This window comes from Salmo salar, chromosome 18 (genome assembly GCF_965601325.2).
Source record: "Salmo salar chromosome 18, fSalSal1, whole genome shotgun sequence".
In the NCBI taxonomy this organism is placed as follows: domain Eukaryota; kingdom Metazoa; phylum Chordata; class Actinopteri; order Salmoniformes; family Salmonidae; genus Salmo; species Salmo salar.
In genome coordinates, this window is record NC_138308.1 from 7,810,058 (window position 1) to 7,832,061 (window position 22,004).

Sequence of the window (22,004 nt, forward strand, 5' to 3'; positions counted from 1 at the left end):
GCGTTGCATCCTGCATAAGAACAGCCCTTGGCCTTATTGCTTAAGTATATTCTGGACTCAATCTAGGATTTCAGAGTTCTCAAGTTGACCCTAATTCGCTGTGCTGTGTTGACCCTGAATCAATGTTGTGACAGCAGTACGGTGCTCTCTCTCTTGCTTGCGTTCTCCTAGATATAGCATGCACATATGGTACAGTAAAAAAATACCGTTCAAAAGTTTGGGGCCACTGAGAAATGTCCTTGTTTTTGAAAGAAAAGCTAATTTTTTGTCCATTAAAATAACATCAAATTGATCAGAAATACGGTGTAGACATTGTAAATGTTGTTAATGACTATTGTAGCTGGAAACGGCAGATTGTTTATGGAATATCTACATAGGCGTACACAGGCCCATTATCAACAACCATCACTCCTGTGTTCCAATGGCACGTTGTGTTAGCTAATCCAAGTTTATCATTTCAAAAGGCTAATTGATCATTAGAAAACCCTTTTGCAATTATGTTAGCACAGCTGAAATCTATTGTTCTGATTAAAGAAGCAATAAAACTGTCTTTCTTTAGACTAGTTGAGTATCTGGAGCGTCAGCATTTGTGGGTTTGATTACAGACTCAAAATGTCTAGAAACAAAGACCTTTCTTCTGAAACTTGTCAGGCTATTCTTGTTCTGAGAAATTAAGGCTATTCCATGCTAGAAATTGCCAAGAAACTGAAGATCTCATACAACGCTGTGTACTACTCCCTTCACAGAACAGCGCAAACTGTCTCTAACCAGAATAGAAAGAGGAGTGGGAGGCCCCGGTGCACAACTGAACAAGAGGACAAATACATTAGAGTGTCTAGTTTGAGAAACAGATGCCTCACAAGTACTCAACTTGCAGCTTCAAAGAAAAAGCCATATCTCAGACAAGCCAATAAAAAGAAAAGATTAAGATGGGGAAAAGAACAGACAGAGGAACTCTGCCTAGAAGGCCAGCATCCCGGGGTCGCCCAAACTTTTGAACGGTAGTCTATATAAGTATTCACACCCCCCCCCCCCCCCCCCCCCCGGACGTTAATTGTTCTACAAATTGAGAATTAAATTGATTTAAATGATTTTTTTTGTCACTGATATACACAAAAAGCTTTGCAATGTCCTTCCTGTCCTGTCAGTTAGGAAGAACGACTGTATCTTTGTTGTGTTTTGGTGGTTTGATCTGCAGCCTAATTATTAATTTGACATTGCTTAAAGGGATATTCAGTGTCTGATTTGTTATTTTGACCCATCTACCAATTGCTGCACTTCTTTATGAGTGAGGCATTATGTAACGACGGTCGTCAGGAATGGACCAAGGCGCAGCGGGTTGAGTGCTCATAATTAACTTTTTAATGAAAACACTTATACAAACAAAACAAAACGATGGACGACGAATACAGACTTGAAGGCGAACGACAGCAATTCAAGTGACAACCTCCCACAAATTACAAACACACCCTAATATATAGGACTCTCAATCAAAGGCAACTAGACAACACCTGCCTTCAATTGAGAGTCCACACCCCAATTAACTAAACATAGAAACAGACTAACTAGAAAGAACATAGACTAACAGAGCAGTGACCAAAAAAACCCGGAATACATAAATCAACTACCCTCTACATAATACACACACCCCGAACCACATAAACCAAATACCCTCTGCCACGTCCTGACCAGCCTACACTAACAAAATAACCCTCATACTGGTCAGAACGTGACAGATTATGTCATACAGAGTGAGACCATTAAACATATGATTTTTTAAGCCAATTTTTACTCCTGAACTAATTCAGGCTTGCTATAACAAAGGGGGTGAATAATATATTTTAGTTGTTTATTTTGTATTACTTTGCAAACATTTATAACATTATTATTTTCACTTAGATATTATAGATAATATTTTGTAGATCAATGACAAAAACAACAATTAAATCCATTTCAATACCACTTTGTAACACAACAAAATGTGAAAAAGTCCTGGGGGGTGAATACTTATTATAGGTCCCATTAGTTTTCTTTGCACGTAGACTGTTATTTACATTGTTTCTTTGTCGACATGGTATGTGAAATATGATACCAGACAGCGGGGTCAAAATTATTGACAACCTTGATAAAGATTAGCAATAATGACTGTTTGAACCCTACCTATTTGAGGAAAATGTATAGTATTTGTTAAACAAAATCTCTTTCTCTGAGCAATTGTATTAGTATAAAAATAATATAATAATTTACAAAAAAATTGCATACAATATAGCTCTGTATTTGAATTATTAATTTTATACAGTCATTATTGCTAAACTTTATCAAGGGTGTAAATCATTTCGGACCCCACTGTATGTGTAGTGTCTGACGCTGGTCTCTCTCACCCACCTTCTCTGTGCTGTCGATGTCGCAGGTGATCCCATGCAGCACCAAGTCCAGTTCAGGTCGGTAGCGGACCTTGAAGTTTTCGAACCTCAGCCTCCCAGCCTCAGGCCACTTCTCTGGTGGTCGTATCTCTGACACCCAGTCCGCCTGTTCAAACACACATACACGTTTTATATACAACTCCACCTAACAAAAACACACACACGTAGCACACACACGTTTACTAAAACTAGCTTAAGAAAGCTGTCACACGGAAATGGATCAGCACACGCTTGTTCTAAAACATTGTGTCTTGAAGCATTGGGCTAAAGCCAGAAGTGATGTGCAGCTCGTAACTAGACCTCGTTTCAAAGGCATCAGTAAGCAGTCTTATTTTCTGGGTCCTGTGTGGCTCAGTTGATAGAACATGACTCTTGCAATGCCAGGGTTGTGGGTTTGATTCCTACGGGGACCAGTACAAATACAAATGTGTGAACTCACTACTGTCAATCGCTCTGGATAAGAGCATCTGATAAATGACTAAAATGTGAAGTTGCATGCAGAGTAATCACAAATGTACATTGTTTGAAGCACACTTTTATTAGTCTCAGTCACAAATGACAGCTCGAATAACAAGACCCCTATGATGAACAATAGGTTTGTAGAATCATGATTTATTTCAGGTTTTTAGTTCATCGTTCGCTGGTAGGGGATCCTACGTGCCCTGGGCATTACTGAATCAAAAGAACGAATTAGTCGTTCCATTGACTGAACGAGTTAAAAAGATCAGTCAGTAAAAAGAGCCAAACTTCCCATCACTAAAAGACAGTTTATGGTCCAAGTTGATGACACAGTGTTTCTATACTGTAAGTCACAGAACAGACATGTGTTCACTGTCTATTTAACATCAGGCTGTTCACAAGCAGTATGGTTTTCAAATTCAACGTATTCTACACTCAGCTCAAACAAGGTCTCATTCTATACCTGCAAAGCCTTGTCAGGAAATGCTTCCCACTGGGAACACTACGTAATTTCAACATGGATAACTGGGTAATATTTGGTTGAGACATTGGTCAATGAGATTACACCCACTCAAAAAGATAGTTGAATTTTCAACCATCTAAAAGCACAACCAAATTCCAATGGAAATTCTGTCTGCTTTTTAGCTGGTTTAGCTGTCACCCAAATTTCTATCACTGTCACACCCTGATCTGTTTTCCCTGTCTTTATGCTTGTCTCCACCCCCCTCCACGAGTCGCCCATCTGCCCCATTATACCTGTGTTCTCTGTTGCCAGTCCGTCTTGTCTTGTCTTACCAGCATGCTTTCCCATCTTCCTGTTCCTCAAGTTTCGTTTTCTAGTATTTCCCGGTTCTGACCATTCAGCCTGCCCTGACCCCATGCCTGCCGGCCATCCTGTACCTGCCTGACTCTGACCTAATCACAAACCTCTGCTTGTCCTCCACCTGCCCATTGCCTGCCTCGTGTTTATAATAAATGATCTGAGAACTGTACTATCCGCCTCCTGTGTCTGCATCTAAGTCATATCCTGAGTCATGATAGTACGAACTGGCCATGACTGACCCAGCAGACTCGAACCAGCTCCACAATGTCGTCTCCTCCCAGGGAGCCACCATTGCAAGGCACAAGTTACTTCAAGGCCTTCTGGAAGGATTCCAGACCTTGGCGGACCGCCAGGACTGTGCTTTCAACATATTGCTGGAGCAATTCCACGGTTTGTCTGTGAGGCAACCCGCCAATACAGTAACCCCCCAGACTGTCAATTACCCCGCTACCAGCGGTGTTTCTACCCCGTCTTCCCAAGAACTCCACTTACCTCCTCTGGAGCGCTACGCTGGAGATCCCGGATCCTGCAGGGCATTTCTCTCCCAGTGTTCCCTCATCTTTGAACTGCAGCCCTCTTCATTTCCCTCGGATCGCTGGAGGATAGCATACGTGATAACGCTGAAGTCCGGGAGGGCTCTTGACTGGGCTACGGTGGTGTGGGAGAAACAATCCACCGTTTGCCTCAGACTGGAGGAGTTTGTGGCGGGGGTACGTAAAGTGTTAGATTCTCCGTTGTCCGGGAGAGATGCGGCCCGTAAGCTGCTCCAAATACGCAAGGATTCCCGTAGTGTGGCAGAGTATGGGGTGGATTTTCGCACGTTGGCAGCTGAGAGTGCCTGGAAACCGGAAGCCCTGTTCAACGCATTCTTTCACAGATTATCGGAGGTGATTATAGACGAGCTCGTAGCCTGCGAGCTGCCGCTGGACCTCGACTCCCTCATAGCCTTGACCATCCGGATCGATGGGCGGCAATGGCAATGTAAAGGGAGTCTGTTCCCTTTCGCCGACGCTTGTCCTCGATTTACACCTTGCCTCCGAGAAATCCCCGAAGCCCACATTTCCGAGTGAATCTGATGTCGCCCGAGTTCCCTCGGAGGTCATGAGGGCTGTCGAGTCGTCTCCTCCGGAGACCATGCAACTGGGCAGGGCTAGATTGTCTCCGCTTACGCTTATGCAGATTTAACACCCAGAGCTGTCTGTATTGTGGAACTACGGGACATTCTTTATCTACCTGCCCATTAAAGAACCAGGCTCATCAAGTAGGTACTAGTACGCTGATGAGCAGTACGCTGATGAGCAGTACGCTGATGAGCAGTACGCTGATGAGCAGTACGCTGATGAGCAGTACGCTGATGAGCAGTACGCTGATGAGCAGTACGCTGATGAGCAGTACGCTGATGAGCAGTACGGGGAGTTTCCCATCTTCCATTTCTCGTACCCCTCTCCATGCTACCCTGTTGTTGGGTGACCGGTCCAAATCTCTTCGGGTGCTCATAGTCTCTGGGGCCGACGAGAGCCTTATGGACGCTACCATGTTGTCGGAGCTAGGAATCCCTACACAACCCCTCTCCATTCCATGGATGTCAGAGCATTGGATGGGTGCTCTATTGGCAGAGTTACCCACACTACGTGTCCCATTAACTTTAGTGTCGGGTAATCACAACGAGTCTATGCAGCTCCTGCCCATCGGATCCCCTCATGCACCTGTGGTTTTGGGGTTTTCCTGGCTCCAGAGGCATAATCTGCAGATTGACTGGGTTACTGGTTCTATCCATGCGCATTGCCTGAAGTCGGCGCTGCCTGCCCCAGGACATGTTCCTGTGGGCTTGGGAAAGGCCCCGGACCTCTCTGCCATTCCTGCGGAGTACCAGGACCTCCAGGATGTTTTCAGCAAGGCAAGTGTCACCTCACTTCCTCCGCATCGGCCCTATGACTGCGCCATCGACCTTCTACCGGGCACTACACCGCCTCAGGGGCAGCTTTATTCCCTGTCAAGGCCGGAGACCAAGGCGATGGAGGTGTATATTGAGGACTCCCTGGGACATCTGCAGGGGGTATCCGTCCATCTGCCTCCCCCACCAGCACAGGGTTCTTCTTTGTGGAGGACAAAACCCTGCATCTGTGTATCGACTACAGGGGCCTGAATGACATCACAGTTAAAAACCGTTAACCGCTTCCACTCATCGCCTCGGCTTTCAAGGCTATCTAGAGGGCTACCATCTTCTCCAAGTTGGCCCTCCACTGACCATCTGGTACGGATTCAGAAAGGGGATGAGTGGAAGTCCGCCTTTAATATGGCTAGCGGGCACTACGAATACCTGGTGATGCCATTCGGACTGACCAACACTCCTGCTGTGTTCAAGGCCCTGGTAAACGACGTTCTCCAGGACATGTTGAACAGGTTCGTATTCGTCTACCTGATGACATCCTCGCGTTTTCCCATTCGGCTCAAGAACATGTCCTCCATGTCAGACAAGTCCTGCAGCATCTTCTGGAGAACCAGCTGTTCGTCAAAGCGAAAAAATGCAAATTCCATTGCTCCATCTCCTTCCTTGGGAACATCATAGCTGCAGGCAACATACAGATGGATCCTGAAAAAGTGAAAGCGGTGGTGGATTGACCGCAATCCACCTCCAGAGTGTAGCTGTAACGCTTCCTTGGGTTCGCCAATTTCTACCACCGGTTCATCCGGGGCTACAGCTCCAAGGCTTCCCCCCTGTCAGCGCTCACCTCTCCCAAGGTCCCGCTTACGTGGTCTCCAGCTGCATACCAGGCATTCTTGGACCTTAAGCACCAATTCCTAATCCATCCAGATCCGTCCTGGCAGTTCGTGGTGGAGGTCGATGCATCGGATGTCGGAGTGGGGACTGTCCTGTCCCAGCATTCGGCCCAAGACCAAACGCTGCATCCCTGCGCTTTCCTCTGCCATCGTCTCAACCCCACAGAAAGGAATTACGGCATGGGTAACTGGGAACTACTTGCGGTGAAGATGGCATTGGAGGAGTGGAGGCACTGGTTAGATGGGGCGGAACACACATTCATAGTATGGACAGATCACAAAAACCTGGAATATCAATGCACCGACAAGCGCCTCAACTCCAGGCAAGCTCAATGGGTCCTGCTCTTCACCCGATTCAACGTCACCATCTCCTACCGCCCGGAGTCCAAGAATGTGAAGCCGGACGCACTGTCATGCCACTTCTACGCCATGGCCTCTGGTTGGGGTATGTACGTACGGTTATTGTGGGGATGACGTCATAGATGCACTTATTGACGAAGCCAGTGACTGATGTGGTGTACTCCTCAATGCCATCGGAAGAATCCTGGAACATATTCCAGTCTGTGCTAGCAAAACAGTCCTGTAGCTTAGCATCTGCTTCATCTGACCACTTTCTTACTGATAGAATCAATGGTGTTTCCTGTTTTAGTTTTTGTTTGTAAGCAGGAATCAGGAGGATAGAATTATGGTCAGATTTGCCAAATGGAGGGTGAGGGAGAGCATTGTACGTGTCTCTGTGTGTGGAGTAAAGGTGGTCTAGAGTTTTTTTCCCCTCTGGTTGCACATTTAACATGCTGGTAGAAATGAGGTAAAACAGATGACTTTTCCTGCATTAAAGTCCCCGGCCACTAGGAGCGCCACCTCGGTGAGTGTTTTCCTGTATACAGCTCATTGAGTGCCGTCTTAGTGCCAGCATCGGTTTGTGATGGTATGTAGACAGCTACGAAAAATACAGATAAACTCTTGGTAAATGGTGTGGTCTACAGCTTATCATGAGATACTCTACCTCAGGCGACAAAACCTTGAGACTTCCTTAGATTTCATGCACCAGCTGTTGTTTGCAAATATACATAGACCGCAACCCCTTGTCTTACCAGAAGCCGCTGTTCTATCCAGCCGAAAAAGCTTAAAACCCACCCTGTATGTTAATAATGTCGTCATTCAGCCATGACTCGGTGAAACATAAGATATTACAGTTTTTAAATGTCCCATTGGTAGGATATACGTGATCGTAGTTAGTCTATTTTATTATCGATTGATTGTACGTTGGCTAATAGGACTGATGGTAAAGGTAGAATACGCTCTCGGTGACGGATCCTAACAAGGCACCCGGATCTTCGTCCACAATACCTCCGTCTCTTTCTCCATCGAATTACGGGGATGAGGGCCTTGTCAGGTGTCTGAAGTAAATCCTTCATGTCTGACTCGTTGAAGAAAAAGTATTCCTCCAGTATGGGGTGAGTAATTACTGTCCTGAAATCTAGAAGCTCTTTTCGGTCATATGACATGGTGGCAGAATCATTATGTACAAAATAACTTACAAATAACGCAAAAAAACATAATAGCACAATTGGTTACAGGATCGTAAAACGTCAGTTTTAAAACTAAAGTAAACTAAAGTTTTATACCTGTGTTCTCGGTTTGCCAGTTCGTTTTGTTCATCAAGCCTACCAAAGTAATTTAGTCAATATACTTAGTTCTTAATTTACCCAAGGCCTTACGAGACACTAACGATACACCATCACTGGCTGTAGTCATGTTCAACATTTAATGCCACAACACAACAGATTAGATAAACTGACACTCTCACTCATGGTTGCACAAAAAGAGCTGTGAGCAAACCATGCCCCAAAATATTCTAATGAGCTGCTGCCCCTAAATTTGAATTATCCCTAAAAGAGGAAAGAACCATTTTCTTAAAGCTGCAATATGTAACTTTTTGGGCAAACCGACCAAACTCACAAATGTGAGTTTTAATGTATACAGTTGAAGTTGGAAGTTGACATACACCTTAGCCAAATACATTTAAACTCAGTTTTTCACAATTCCTGACATTTAATCCAAGTAGAAATGCCCTGTTTTAGCTCAGTTAGGATCACTACTTTATTTAAAAAATGTGAAATGTCAGAATAATAGAGATAATGATTTATTTCAGTTTTTATATCTTTCATCACATTCCCAGTGGGTCAAACGTTTACATACACTCCATTAGTATTCGGTAGCATTGCCTTTAAATTGCTTAATTTGGGTCAAATGTTTTGGGTGAAATAATCTGTCTGTAAACAATTGTTGGAAAAATGACTTGTGTCATGCACAAAGTAGATGTCCTAACCGACTTGCCAAAACTATAGTTTGTTAACAAGACATGTGGAGTGGTTGAAAAATTATTTTTAATGACTCCAACCTAAGTGTGTGTAAACTTCCGACTTCAACTGTATCTGTCATTCTCATTGAACACACACAGACCTCATTCTCTATCTCCGTGTACTCGCTGACTCTCTCCACAGCTACGATGTTGGTCTCCAGTTCTGATGTCATCCTCACCAGCCAGTTCAGGGTCTGGGTCACCTACATATCAGGGGTTAGGGTCATTACCATCAAATCATCATCACTTTATTATCATTCCATCATCCATAAAATCCATTAAGTGCTTTTAACAAATACTCATTTGTCAGGGAGTACTCAACAGTAATCCAGGCCTTAACCCTGATTCATCTCCTTACATAATAATACATTAGTATTTTTCATCACAAGATAATCTCAAAGTGCAAACAAAATAAAGTAATAATAATATTATATTCAGTATGTATGACCATTAAAGTACCACTGGGGCCTTCAGTTTAACAGAACTGAATCAGAGTTCAGGTTGGTTAGATGTTTATACAATGGCACTTACATTTGAGAGCATCTACTCTTGACATTTACAGTATGCTATATGTGACTTCTGCTGTCAGAATATGATGATCGCATATAAAAGACAGGTCTAGATGCACACCTCACATTGGCTGTGTTTACACAGGAAGCCCAATTCTGATATTTTTCCACAATATTTGTTTTAAATAACTGGGCAAAAGATCAGAATTGAGCTGCATGTGTAAACGCAGCCAGAGTGTTGTGAAGGGTCATAGCACTAACAGGACACCTAATTGCTCCCAATTACCCCAGGCCACACCTGTTTTCTACTCCCTAGTCACCTCTTCTCTACTGTCACCCCTCTCAGTTCCCTATATAAACAGAATATACAGTATATGTTAAGCCCATATTTCCCCCATAGCCACCTGGCAGTACACTGCCATGAATTCACCGTTTCTGTTTCTGTTTAATGTTTCCGTTTTGTATCTCATCCAACCTCCCTCCCTACCGGCCCTCTGTGTTCATGTTCAACTCTAAACCTGGATTCCTGATCTCCATCTCCTTATTCTGACCGATACCATGGTGGCAGCTCAAACCCTAAACCAGTTAGTCCTTTGAAATACCTCACAGTCCTTCCTTCATTTTACTGAGATTTGACCATTGAAAGCACAACTCAACCATCCTCAACAAAGCACTTCTCTCTCCGGTATAGTACAGTGAATTGAGAGATAAATAATCGGTTCCCCAAGGTCATATTCAGTAGGCACAACACAGAAGAATAGTGTGTGTGTGTGTGTGTGTGTGTGTGTGTGTGTGTGTGTGTGTGTGTGTGTGTGTGTGTGTGTGTGTGTGTGTGTGTGTGTGTGTGTGTGTGTGTGTGTGTGTACTCACATTGAGGGCATAAGAGATGGAGAGGCCGACCAGGCCACTGTCCAGAGAGTCCCGGGCAATGACAGCAAGCAGAGCTGAGAAAAACACTACCAGGTTACCAAGGAACTCTAGACGGATGGCCAGCCACCTGCAGGACAGAAAGACAGGCATTACAGACAGACGGACGATGAAGGCAGGCAGACAAACACAGCACAGCTGGCCCTTAGATGTACACAGAGAGCTAACATTAATAATATGCATGTCAGTCTCTCCTGGCTCAAAGTGGAGGAGAGATTGACTTCATCACTACTTGTATTTGTGAGAGGTATTGACATGTTGAATGCACCAAGCTTTCTGTTTGAACTACTGGTACACAGCTCAGACACCCATGCATACCCCACAAGATATGCCACCAAGATATGCCAGGTCTCTTCACAGTCCCCAAGTCCAGAACAGACTATGGGAGGCGCACAATACTACAAAAGAGCCATGACTACATGGAACTCTATTCCACAACTCATGCAAGCAGTAAAATTTGATAAAGAAACATAAAAATACACCTTATGGAACAGCGGGGACTGTGAAGCAACACAAACAAAGGCACAGACACATGCATACAAACACACAATAACGTACGCACAATACACACACGTACGCATGGACTTTGTGTTGTAGATATGTGGTAGTAGAGTAAGGGTCTGAAGGCACACGTGTTGAGAAATCTGTTGTGAATGTATTGTAATGTTTTTAAAATTGTATAACTGCCTTAATTTTGCTGGAGCCCAGGCAGAGTAGCTACTGCCTTGGCAGCGGCTAATGGGGATCCATAATAAATACAAATACAAATAGTAATGGCTGGAACGGAATAAATTGAATGGTATCGAACACATGGTTTCCATGTGGTTGATACTATTCCATTCACTCCATTCCAGCCATTATTATGAGCCGTCCTCCCCTCAGCAACTTCCTGTGAGACAGAGAGACAAGACTGACAAGACTGACAAGACAGACAGACATTTAGTCAAACATCAGACATCACAGATTCACCGTAACATTTCAGACAGAATGGAACTGCATATTATACAGTGCTGTTTTGACATGAACAAAACTGAATGTGTTCCTGACCTGTTCGAGACTATCCACGGGTAGACTGACTTGAGGTTTTCATCAATTACTTTCTCGTTGTGTTTGAGGAAGCGGTCCTGGTGTCCATAGGCCCGGATGACCGACAGACCAGACACTGTCTCTCCAAAGTGAGAGTAGATAGGAGACCGAGACACCGAGTCCAGACGACGCAGCTGCCGTGAGCTTGCCACGTAGAAACGCTGAGGGGAGAGAGTGGATGGAGGAGTGAAGGAGAGAGAAAATAAAATGATTCACAAATCATATAATGAAGTGGCACTGACCACGTTTAGATGCACACCAATATCCCGTTATTATTCGGGATACTCAAGTATTCTGTTTTTGTGTTGACGCATATAAACATCATATCCCGTTTACAAAAACCCAAATAAGCTCCTAACCCTGTTTTGAGAAACCCAAATAAGATGCCTGGGATATGCTGATCTTAGACGGACACTGCGACACGTGAACATCTTATCCCGCTTAACGTAGTTTTGTCACGTCCTGACCATAGAAAGCTGTTATTTTCTATGGTAGAGTAGGTCAGGGCGTGACAGGTTTTTTTTCTAGTTAAGATTTTCTAGTTTTTGTATTTCTATGTTGTTGTTTTTTGGGATGATCTCCAATTAGAGGCAGCTGGTCATCGTCGTCTCTAATTGGAGGACATAATTAAGTAGTTGTTTTTCCCACCTGGGTTTGTGGGAGATTGTTTTTGAGTTAGTGTATGTTTCACCTCTTTGTCACGGTTTGTTGTTTTGTATGTATTGCATAGTTTCACAGTTTAATAAAGAAAATGTGGAACGATACACATGCTGCGCTTTGGTCCGCTCCATCATACGACAACCGTGACAAGTTTTTGCGGTTTGCGCAGGCTCAGTTTTGCATAATATCACCTTTGAAGTTCGGATGGGAACAGTAATAGTTGGAATAGTAACTGAAGTCTGAACACTGACTGTAGGCCTCCTATTACAGTATTAACTCCTACAGAATTAAGTGTTTCTTGGCATAAAATTATAGACCGAATGTTAATTTTGTCTCGGGAACAGGAGTGGAGCAATATAATTTCTTTCATCTTGAGAAAATGTGAGCGAATGTACATGTAGGTTCCATGTTATGTAGACTAAAAGTTCTCAAAAATTCAGCAACATAAAAGTGGACAGTATTTAACTTTCAACCACATAAAATATGCATCCAAGACGAACTGAAATACTATCAGAAACATGTATTGTTTTCAAAGCTTTTCATTTCCTTAAAACCGGTCAACAAACTGATGTAATTTCGAAATTATACACAGAAATCTCCCTGGTTTACCGATGTCAACTAGATTGTTGATGATGCATTCATTCTATCATTCATGACATTCTTTAGAGCAAGGCTTTATTTAAGCATAAGACACGAGAGGCCATGTGTTATGACATTTTTATCATGGGTGTGACGTGGTCATAGCCACGATGCGAAGCCAAGTGATGTAGACCATCACAGCCATGATACAAATTTCGTAACACATGGACTCGAGTGTATTATTGCTTTAATACAACTGGTACCATTAAAAAAATCTAGATTATTTCCCAAACCATACATTTTTCAACAAAACATGATGCTACATTCACTGGTAGTCAAATTACATTTTTGGCGTTCTCTGGTCGTTAGTTCTATTCATATTGTCTGCCAAGTAAAGCAAAACTACCCAAACGCTGTTTGATAGTTCCAGAACCTTGGTTTCTAGAGACGATGTCCATGGTTCTGCATACATGTAGCCATGATGATTCTCTCTGTCTCTTTCCATTGCATTTTTTGTGGTTCTTGGTTTCTTCATTGAAACTCAGTGTTGCATATCTCAAACCATTTTTGTCTTCTTTTATTACGAATGAGTCTGGCTTCAGTTTGCGATTTCCTTCATTGCCTCTTCGGCAAAAGTGCAACTGCAAATCAAACCACACCGTATTCAGTAGGTGGCATTGAAACTGCTGAGAATATTACCCATATCCTTTTTTGAAACATTTGCCAGATCACTGCCCAGTTGGTTTGTCTTTATGTGGCTACACCATTTCTCTCCTTTTCTATGTTGTCTATAGCAGCGCTAACATTCGTGATTTTTGCACGTCTAGCGGTAACACTAGGCTCAGGTTGCTGGTCCACTTGCTCTTCTTGTTTTATTTCTTTCATATCCTCTTCTTATTGGCACCATTCTTCAAATGTTAGTGGATAAAACAAGTCAAAAGTAACTTTGAAATCATCCGTGACGAGTTACAGGTGCTAATGCTAGTAGTTGTAGAAGTATGAGTGGTAGTGCATTGCTAGCTAACGACGTAAACTATGCCACTTTATATGAACGTGGCCATGTGTATGTTGTCTCATATACTGTGTAATGGGCAGGTGAGGCTTTAACAATGGGAATTCCAAACCACCTGTTGCATAATTAGTATTCTAGAGCATCAAGTAATGACAGAAGAGAAGCTCCATGTATCTAATTATAGACAGGTTGACTAACATATAGCCTATTATAAGCAGACAAATACTATATCTAAATGAGACTTAAAAACCCCATGTCAAAAAAGTCATTACTCTGTCCCTGGGCAAATTAGGAATATTCTGTTTATTTGTGGATATAGGGATACTCGTAAGCGGGATATCAAAGGTGCATATAAACATCTTACACTGAATAAGACTAACAGGGATATGAGCTATTATGCGGAATACGGTGCGCATCGTTTTCTGCCCCCCCCCCTCTCTTTTTGTTCCTCTCCCTCCGACTCTCTCCCCCATTCCTCTCAGTCCAAATGATGAACTGTATATAAACCCTAATCATACAATGTGATTTTCTGGATTTTTGTTTTAGAGTCCGTCTCTCACAGTTGAAGTGTACCTATGATAAAAATGACAGACCTCTACATGCTTTGTAAGTAGGAAAACCTGCAAAATCGTCAGTGTATCAAATACTTGTTCTCCCCACTGTATATACTTGGCAAAAATGTATGTTACCATTAATAAATGCATTTCTATAGCTTCCCAAATATGTTTTACAATGGTGGAGCAGTACAAAAATGGCTGCGCAGTGGCTTCAAAACAGCGCCCCCCTTTCAGTCATCTAGGGTTTATATACATCATTGCTCAGTCCCTTTCCCTCCCTCTCTCTCTCCTCCTACCCCACCCATCCACACACTCCTTTCTTTCTCTCTCTCTCTCTCTCTCTCTCTCTCTACCTGAACGAAGTAGTAGACCACAGCCAGAGGGATGATGATGGCGGTGAAAATGGGTGTGGCCAGGCAGATGACAAAGAGTGTTCCAAGCACACCCAGGAAACACATGATCCACGAACGAAATGATTGGGGGATGGCCTCGTCCACTGTGAATATGTCCTACAACAGGAAACAGGATGTGACATCAAATGATAATTGGCATCAACAACCAGGATAAAGCGAATGCAGGGGTAATGTAATATTCAAGTATGCCAGGGCTACGTTCATTAGGGCACGCAACAGAAAGCGTTTTAAAACATTTTGCAAAATAAAACATTTGTGATCGAAGTCCAGATAGTCCCTTTGTGTTTCAGTCAGTTTTTTTGCTCATTTGGTGCCTAATGAACACAGCACAGTAGCAGGTTTGTCCCCTATACCTTGGCAAAGCGGTTGACAACCCTGCCGGATGGCGTAGTGTCAAAGAACATCATGGGAACACGTAGAATATTGTTGAGCAGCCGGGAGTGGAGGATACGAGACGCATTGATAGAGCCGTTAGCCAGGAGCAGGGTGCCCATGAATACAAATAAACCTGTTGTGAGGAGAGACCATTGTAATAAAACAGGTGTGTGTCTACCAAAATCTACCAAAAAGCACATTTCCATTTCTACAAATGGACAACACAGTATTATTCTTCTCTCACTCTCACCTACTTCATAAGGTGCCTTTAACATGGTCAATGAAGCAACTTTTCTCTCTCTCTCGCTCTTCTTCTCCTCTTACCTTGAGCCACGCCCAACGCACCGAATACACCAATCCGAGTGTCCCTCTTCCAGTTGGGGTAGGTCTTATTGTAGTAATCCTCCGCGTCATTGGTCCAGTCACTCAGCCACAGGTTCTGACCAATGAAAGCAACGTTCTGGATGAAGTACACCAGGAAGAACATGGTGGAGTAGCCCCAGCCCATTGCACGTAGGTACTGGAGATACACCGAGAACTTCACCTGGAGAGAGAAAAAGAGAGAGACAGAGAGAGAGGGAGAAAGATAAAGAGAGACAGAAAAATATAATATTTCATGCCAATAAAGCACCTAGAATTTAAATGTATTGAGGGAGAGACAACAAAGAGCGAATGATGGATGGATTTTAACTACAGTACCAGTCAAAAGTTTGGACTCTGAGTCTTCCTTTCCTGTGGCGGGCCTCATGAGAGCCAGTTTCATCATAGCGCTTGATGGTTTTTGCGACTGTTCTTGACATTTTCCAAATTGACTGACCTTCATGTCTTGAAGTAATGATGGACTGTCGTTTCTCTTTGCTTATTTGAGCTGTTCTTGCCATAATATGGACTTGGTCTTTTACCAAATAGGGCCATCTTCTGTATACCAGCCCTACCTTGTCACAACACAACTGATTGGCTCAAACGCGTTAAGAAGGAAAGAAAATCCACAAATTAACAAGGCACATCTGTTAATTGAAATGCAACCCAGGTGACTACCTCATAAAGCTGGTTGAGAGAATGCCGAGAGTGTGCAAAGCTGTCATCAAGGCAAAGGGTGGCTATATTAAATATATTTTGATTTGTTTAGCACTTTTTTGGTTACTAAATGATTCCATATGTTATTTCATAGTTTTGTGTCACGTCTACTACCGCTCCTCCTCTCCGGCACTCGACGTTGCCAGTTTATTCATTATTACGCACACCTGCCATCATCGTTACGCGCATATGCACCTGATGAGACTCACCTGGACTCCATCACCTTCCTGATTACCTCCCCTATATCTGTCAATCACTTTGATTCTTTCCCCAGGCGTGATTGACTCTGTTTCATATTTGTACGCTACTTGTGGTTCTTGTTTTGTTCCATTTTTCATTATTTTTTTAAAATCACTCCCTGTACTTGCTTCCCGACTCCTAGCGTACACATTACAGTTTAGATGTCTTCACTATTATTCTACAATGTAGAAAATAGTAAAAATGAAGAAAAACCCTTGAATGAGTAGGTGTGTCCAAACTATTGACTGGTACTGTATATACACTTCAAAGAGAGAATATTTACTGTTAGATGTTGTTGTCTCTGAATGCTTTTTATCTTTTAATATTAAACAAATTATAATTTCAACAGGATGTATTGGGGTTATTATTACTATTATTACCACTAGAAGGACTCTTTGGAGTGCATATGATTTCTCATTCCTTAAATGACCAGTTGCCACTGAGTTTGTAGATTAGTGCATTTGATGTTGGGTTATTGCAGGGTTCTACAAACAGTAAGTGGTCTTACTTTTCCCACCTCCATACCAAGGCTCTAAGTCAATACAGGCCATAATACACAGCCCACAATATACCTGTCCCGTCTCCATGGTTTCCTTCTCGATCAGCCTCTGGCCTTTCTTGGTCTCGTCATCAGCAGGTGGCTTCGGTTTCTTTAGGGAACTGTTCTTTCTCAACCTAACACTGGGAAACACACACACACACACACACACACACACACACACACACACACACACACACACACACACACACACACACACACACACACACAGACAGATTGGGAGAAGAGGTGTGTTGATGGAGGAGAAAATAATAAACACAAACACTTAAATGCCAGTGGTATTGGAGGAGAAAATGTTATGAAGGTGGAATGAACTAATATTGATTCTCACTGTAGAAGATGGAAGGCTGGGAAAGAGAGAAGATGGAGTCATTCACAAATAATGTAATAAAGTGACAATGGCAATAGGCCTATATAAGGTCTCTCTCTGTCTCCCGCGCTCTCTCTCTCTCTCTCTAGCCTGCACTCTCTGTTTGCAGAGGGGTCATGCCCATAGGGGGCACAGTGGCACGTGCCCCCTCAGCTTTGTTCTGTTATTAAAAATAAACCATTTTTGTTGTTGTTATTTCTCTGTAATACTACTAGTGACCTAGCAATTTTATGAAGGTCGTTTTCAGGGGTACAATCTAAGGTTATTCTGGCTAGAAAAAGAGGAAACGACTTGAAAAAGAAACAGTTGGAAAGGAAAATTAAAGTGCTAGAATTCGGTAATTACAGTGCATTCGGAAAGAATTCAGACCACTTCACTTTTTCAACATTTTGTTATGTTACAGCCTTATTCTAAAATGGATGAAAAAAATGTCCCTTATCAATCTACACACAACACCCCATAATGACAACGCAAAAACAGGATTTAATAAATGTTTGTACATAAAAAAAATATAGAATAAAAAAATAAATAAAAATCCTGACTCTTTGCTATGAGACTCGAAATTGAGCTCAGGTGCATCCTGTTTCCATTGATCATCCATCACAGCTTGATTGGAGTCCACTTGTGGTAAATTCAATTGATTGTACATGATTTGGAAAGGCACACACCCGTCTATATAAGGTCTCACAGTTGACAGTGCATGTCAGAGCAAAAACCAAGCCATGACGTCGAAGGAATTGTCCATAGAGCTCCGAAACAGGATTGTTTCGAGGAAGAGATCTGGGGAAGGGTACCTAAAAATGTCTGCAGCATTGAAGGTCCCCAAGAACAATGGAAGAAGTTTGGAACCACAAAACTCTTCCTAGAGCTGGCCGCCTGGCTAAACTGAGCAATCGGGGGAGAAGGACCTTGCTCAGGTAGGTGACCAAGAACTCGATGGTCACTCTGACAGAGCTCCAGAGTTCCTCTGTAGAGATGGGAGAACCATCCAGAAGGACAACCATCTCTGCAGTACTCCACCAGTCAGGCCTTTATGGTAGACTGGCCAGACGTAAACCACTCCTCAGTAAAAGACAAATGACAGCCCACTTGCAGTTTGCCAAAAGGCACCTAAAGACTCTCAGACCATGAGAAACAAGAGTCTCTGGTCTGGGCTAAGCTTCCTGCCATCCAGGACCTCTATACCAGGCGGTATCAGAGGAAGGCCCTAAAAATGGTCAAAGACTCCAGCCACCATAGTCATAGACTGTTCTCTCTGCCACTGCACGGCAAGTGGTGCCGGAGCGCCAAGTCTACGTCCAAGAAGCTTCTAAACAGCTTCTAACCCCAAGCCATAAGACTCCTGAACATCTAATCATATGGCTGCCCACACAATTTTCATTCCCCCCCTTATATTTTGCGCTGCTGCTACTCTGTTTATTATCTATACATAGTCACTTTAATAACTCTACCTACATGTACATATTACCTCAATTACCTCGACTAACCGGTGCACCCGCACACTGACTCTGTAAAGGTACCACCTGTATATCATCTCGCTATTGTTATATTAATGCTGCTATTTAATTATTTGTTACTTTTATATCTTATTATTGTAGGTATTTTTCTTAAAATTGCATTGTTGGTTAAGGGATTGAAAGTAAGCATTTCACTGTAAGCTCTGCATCTATTGTATTCGGCGTGTGTGATTTGATTTGATGAAACCAAGATTGAACTCTTTGGCCTGAATGCCAAGCATCACATCTGGAGGAAACCTGGCACCATCCCTACGGTGAAGCATGGTGGTGGCAGCATCATGCTGTGGGGATGTTTTTCAGCGGCAGGGACTGGGAGACTAGTCAGGATCGAGGGAAAGATGAACGAAGCAAAGTACAGATAGATCCATAATGAAAACCTGCTCCAGAGTGCTCAGGACCTCAGACTGGGTTGAAGGTTCACCTTCCAACAGGACAACGACCCTAAGCACACAGCCAATACAACTCAGGAGGGGCTTCGTGACAAGTCACTGAATGTCCTTGAGTGGCCCAGCTAGAGCCGGACTTGAACCCAATCGAACATCTCTGGAGGGACCTGAAAATAGCTGTGCAGCAACACTCCCCATCAACCTGACAGAGCTTGAGAGGTTCTGCAGAGAAGAATGGGAGAAACTCCCCAAATGCAGGTATGCCAAGCTTGTAACGTCATGACAGTTGATTGGTGATGTGGACACCAAGGAACTTGAAGCTCTCGACCCATTCCACTACAGCCCCGTCGATGAGAATGGGGGCGTGCTCCGCCTTCCTTTTCCTGTAGTCCACGATCATCTCCTTTGTCTTGATCACATTGAGGGAGAGGTTGTAATCCTGGTGCCACACTGCCAGGTCTCTGACCTCCTCCCTTTAGGCTGTCTCATCGTTGTCAGGGATCAGGCCAACCACTGTTGTGTCGTCGGCAAACTTAATGATGGTTTTGGAGTCGTGCTTGGCCATGTAGTCATGGGTGAACAGGGAGTACAGGAGGGGACTAAGCATGCACCCCTGAGGGGCCCCCGTGTTGAGGATCAGCGTGGCAGATGTGTTGTTACCTGCCCTTACCACCTGGGGGCGGCCCGTCAGGAAGTCCAGGATCCAGATGCAGAGGGAAGTGTTTAGTCCCAGGGTCCTTAGCTTAGTGATGAGCTCTGAGGGCACTATGGTGTTGAACGCTGAGCAGTAGTCAATGAATAGCATTCTCACGACGGTGATCCTTTAGTCAAGGTGGGAAAGGACACTGTGGAATCGAGATTGCATTATCTGTGGATCTATTGGGGTGGTATGCAAATTGGAGTGGGTCTCAGGTTTCAGGGACAATGGTGTTGATGTGAGCGATGACCAGCCTTTCAAAACACTTGACTACAGACGTGAGTGCTACGGGTCGGTAGTAATTTAGGCAGGATACCTTGGTGTTCTTGGGCACAGGGACTATGGTGGTCTGCTTGAAACATGTTGGTATTACAGACTCGATCAGGGACAGGTTCAAAATGTCAGTGAAGACACTTGCCAGTTGGTCAGCGCATGCTCGGAGTACAGGTCCTGGTAATCCATCTGGCCCTGCAGCCTTGTGAATGTTGACCTGTTTAAAGGTCTTACATCGGCTGTGGAGAGGCTATCAATCAAGTTATAGTAGCTAGCTTGTCTAACCATCTTTTAGATTTTTTGACTTTAGAAAAGCAAGCAATTAATACATGTACTGAATAAGACACACATTCCTTTCCATCTTTTACCCAGATTTTGACATACTGTAGATGCAGTAAAAATGATAACCAACAGGCCTCCCGAGTAGCACAGCGGTCTAAGGCACTGCAGACCCGGGTTTGATCCCAGGCGGTGTCCCATTGGGCGGTGCACAATTGGCCCAGCGTCATCCGGGTTAGGGAAGAGTTTGGCCGGGGAGGCTTTACTAGTCTCATTGTGCTCTAGCGACTCCTTGCGGCTGACCGGGTGCCTGCAGTCTGACTTCGGTCGTCAGTTGAACCGCGTTTCCTCCAACACATTGGTGCAGCTGGCTTCTGGGTTAAGCGGGTGGTGTTAAGAAGCAAGTTTTGGGGGGTCATGTTTCGGAGGACGCATGACTCGACCTTCACCTCTCCAGAGCCCGTTTATTAAAAATGGCTGTGAAGTGCTGCTTTTTTGTCCACCCTTTAACCACTCAGGGATCTGGCTCTGAACTAAAGAGTCATTTCAGACTCTTTCTCCCTCTTTCTCTTTCGCTCTCTCTCTCTCATACCTTCCATTGCGTTGGCTGCGTCGGATGCTGCTCTCTCTCTTCAGGGTCATTGAGACGATGTCTTCAGGAGGGGTGTCGGCCTGAGGATCCTGTAAATCAGGGACCAGCCCCACCTCCTCCCCATCAGAGGTTGGGTCTGTTGATAAAAACACACACACAACCAGTTATACACACACACACACACACACACACACACACACACACACACACACACACACACACACACACACACACACACACACACACACACACACACACACACACACACACACACACACACACACACAGTTACACACACACAAACACAAAGCCAGTTATACACACACACTCACCAGTGTGTTTCTTGCCCCCCTCTTTAGCATAGGTGTCCAGGAACTCAGAGAAAGCCCCCTTGCTGTCCTTGAGACTTTGGTATGACCCGACCTCAGAAACACATCCCTCTTTCAGTACAACAATCTCATCCACGTAGGGCAGGAAGCTCACTCCATGGGTCACCAAGATACGGGTCTACAGAGGGAGAAAGAGTAAGAGAGGAGGAGGATAAGGAAGGAGATGAGGAGGAGGAGAAGAGGGAGGGGATGAGAGGAAGTTGGGCAGGAGAAATAGGAGAAGGTGGAGGAGAGGAGAAAAACTGTACTCCATGGGTCACAAGTCCACGGAGGGATCAGAAAGATAGGATATCTGTCCGTCCATCCATTCATCTGTCTGTCTATTGATCTAATTTAGCTCATTTATTTGGTTAGCCATTCTACTCACCTTATCTTTGAGTATGCCTTTAGGTCCCACCACCTCCTCAAACAGATGTTTGCCCACATGAGAGTCTACAGCTGAGAGAGGGTCATCCAGCAGGTAAACGTCAGCCTGGCTGTAGGCCGCCCTGGCCAGGCTCACACGCTGCTTCTGACCCCCGGACAGGTTAATACCCTGGGGGAGGAAAGGAGATGGGAAGGGAGGAGAAGAGAGCGGAGGAGAGGGGAGGGAAACGGGGACATACGTAAGTCATTACCTGGACACGAGAGATGGCATTAGCTATAGAGAGAAAACA

General features: G+C 44.0%; 1 protein-coding gene across 1 annotated transcript in view; it reads right to left on the bottom strand.

The window, feature by feature from the left end:
* The window catches only part of abcc2 (ATP binding cassette subfamily C member 2), a 57,688-nt gene that overhangs the window by 11,764 nt on the left and 23,920 nt on the right, over positions 1 to 22,004 (bottom strand). Inside the window, exons 18-28 of the mRNA XM_045700688.2 lie at positions 21,716 to 21,883; positions 21,292 to 21,466; positions 20,960 to 21,095; positions 16,859 to 16,967; positions 15,294 to 15,513; positions 14,948 to 15,102; positions 14,535 to 14,690; positions 11,335 to 11,534; positions 10,231 to 10,357; positions 8,953 to 9,054; positions 2,386 to 2,529 (exon numbers count right to left, since the gene is read on the bottom strand). Of these exons, the coding sequence (XP_045556644.1) occupies positions 2,386 to 2,529; positions 8,953 to 9,054; positions 10,231 to 10,357; positions 11,335 to 11,534; positions 14,535 to 14,690; positions 14,948 to 15,102; positions 15,294 to 15,513; positions 16,859 to 16,967; positions 20,960 to 21,095; positions 21,292 to 21,466; positions 21,716 to 21,883 (1,692 nt within the window). The remainder of the gene's footprint in view (positions 1 to 2,385; positions 2,530 to 8,952; positions 9,055 to 10,230; positions 10,358 to 11,334; positions 11,535 to 14,534; positions 14,691 to 14,947; positions 15,103 to 15,293; positions 15,514 to 16,858; positions 16,968 to 20,959; positions 21,096 to 21,291; positions 21,467 to 21,715; positions 21,884 to 22,004) is intronic.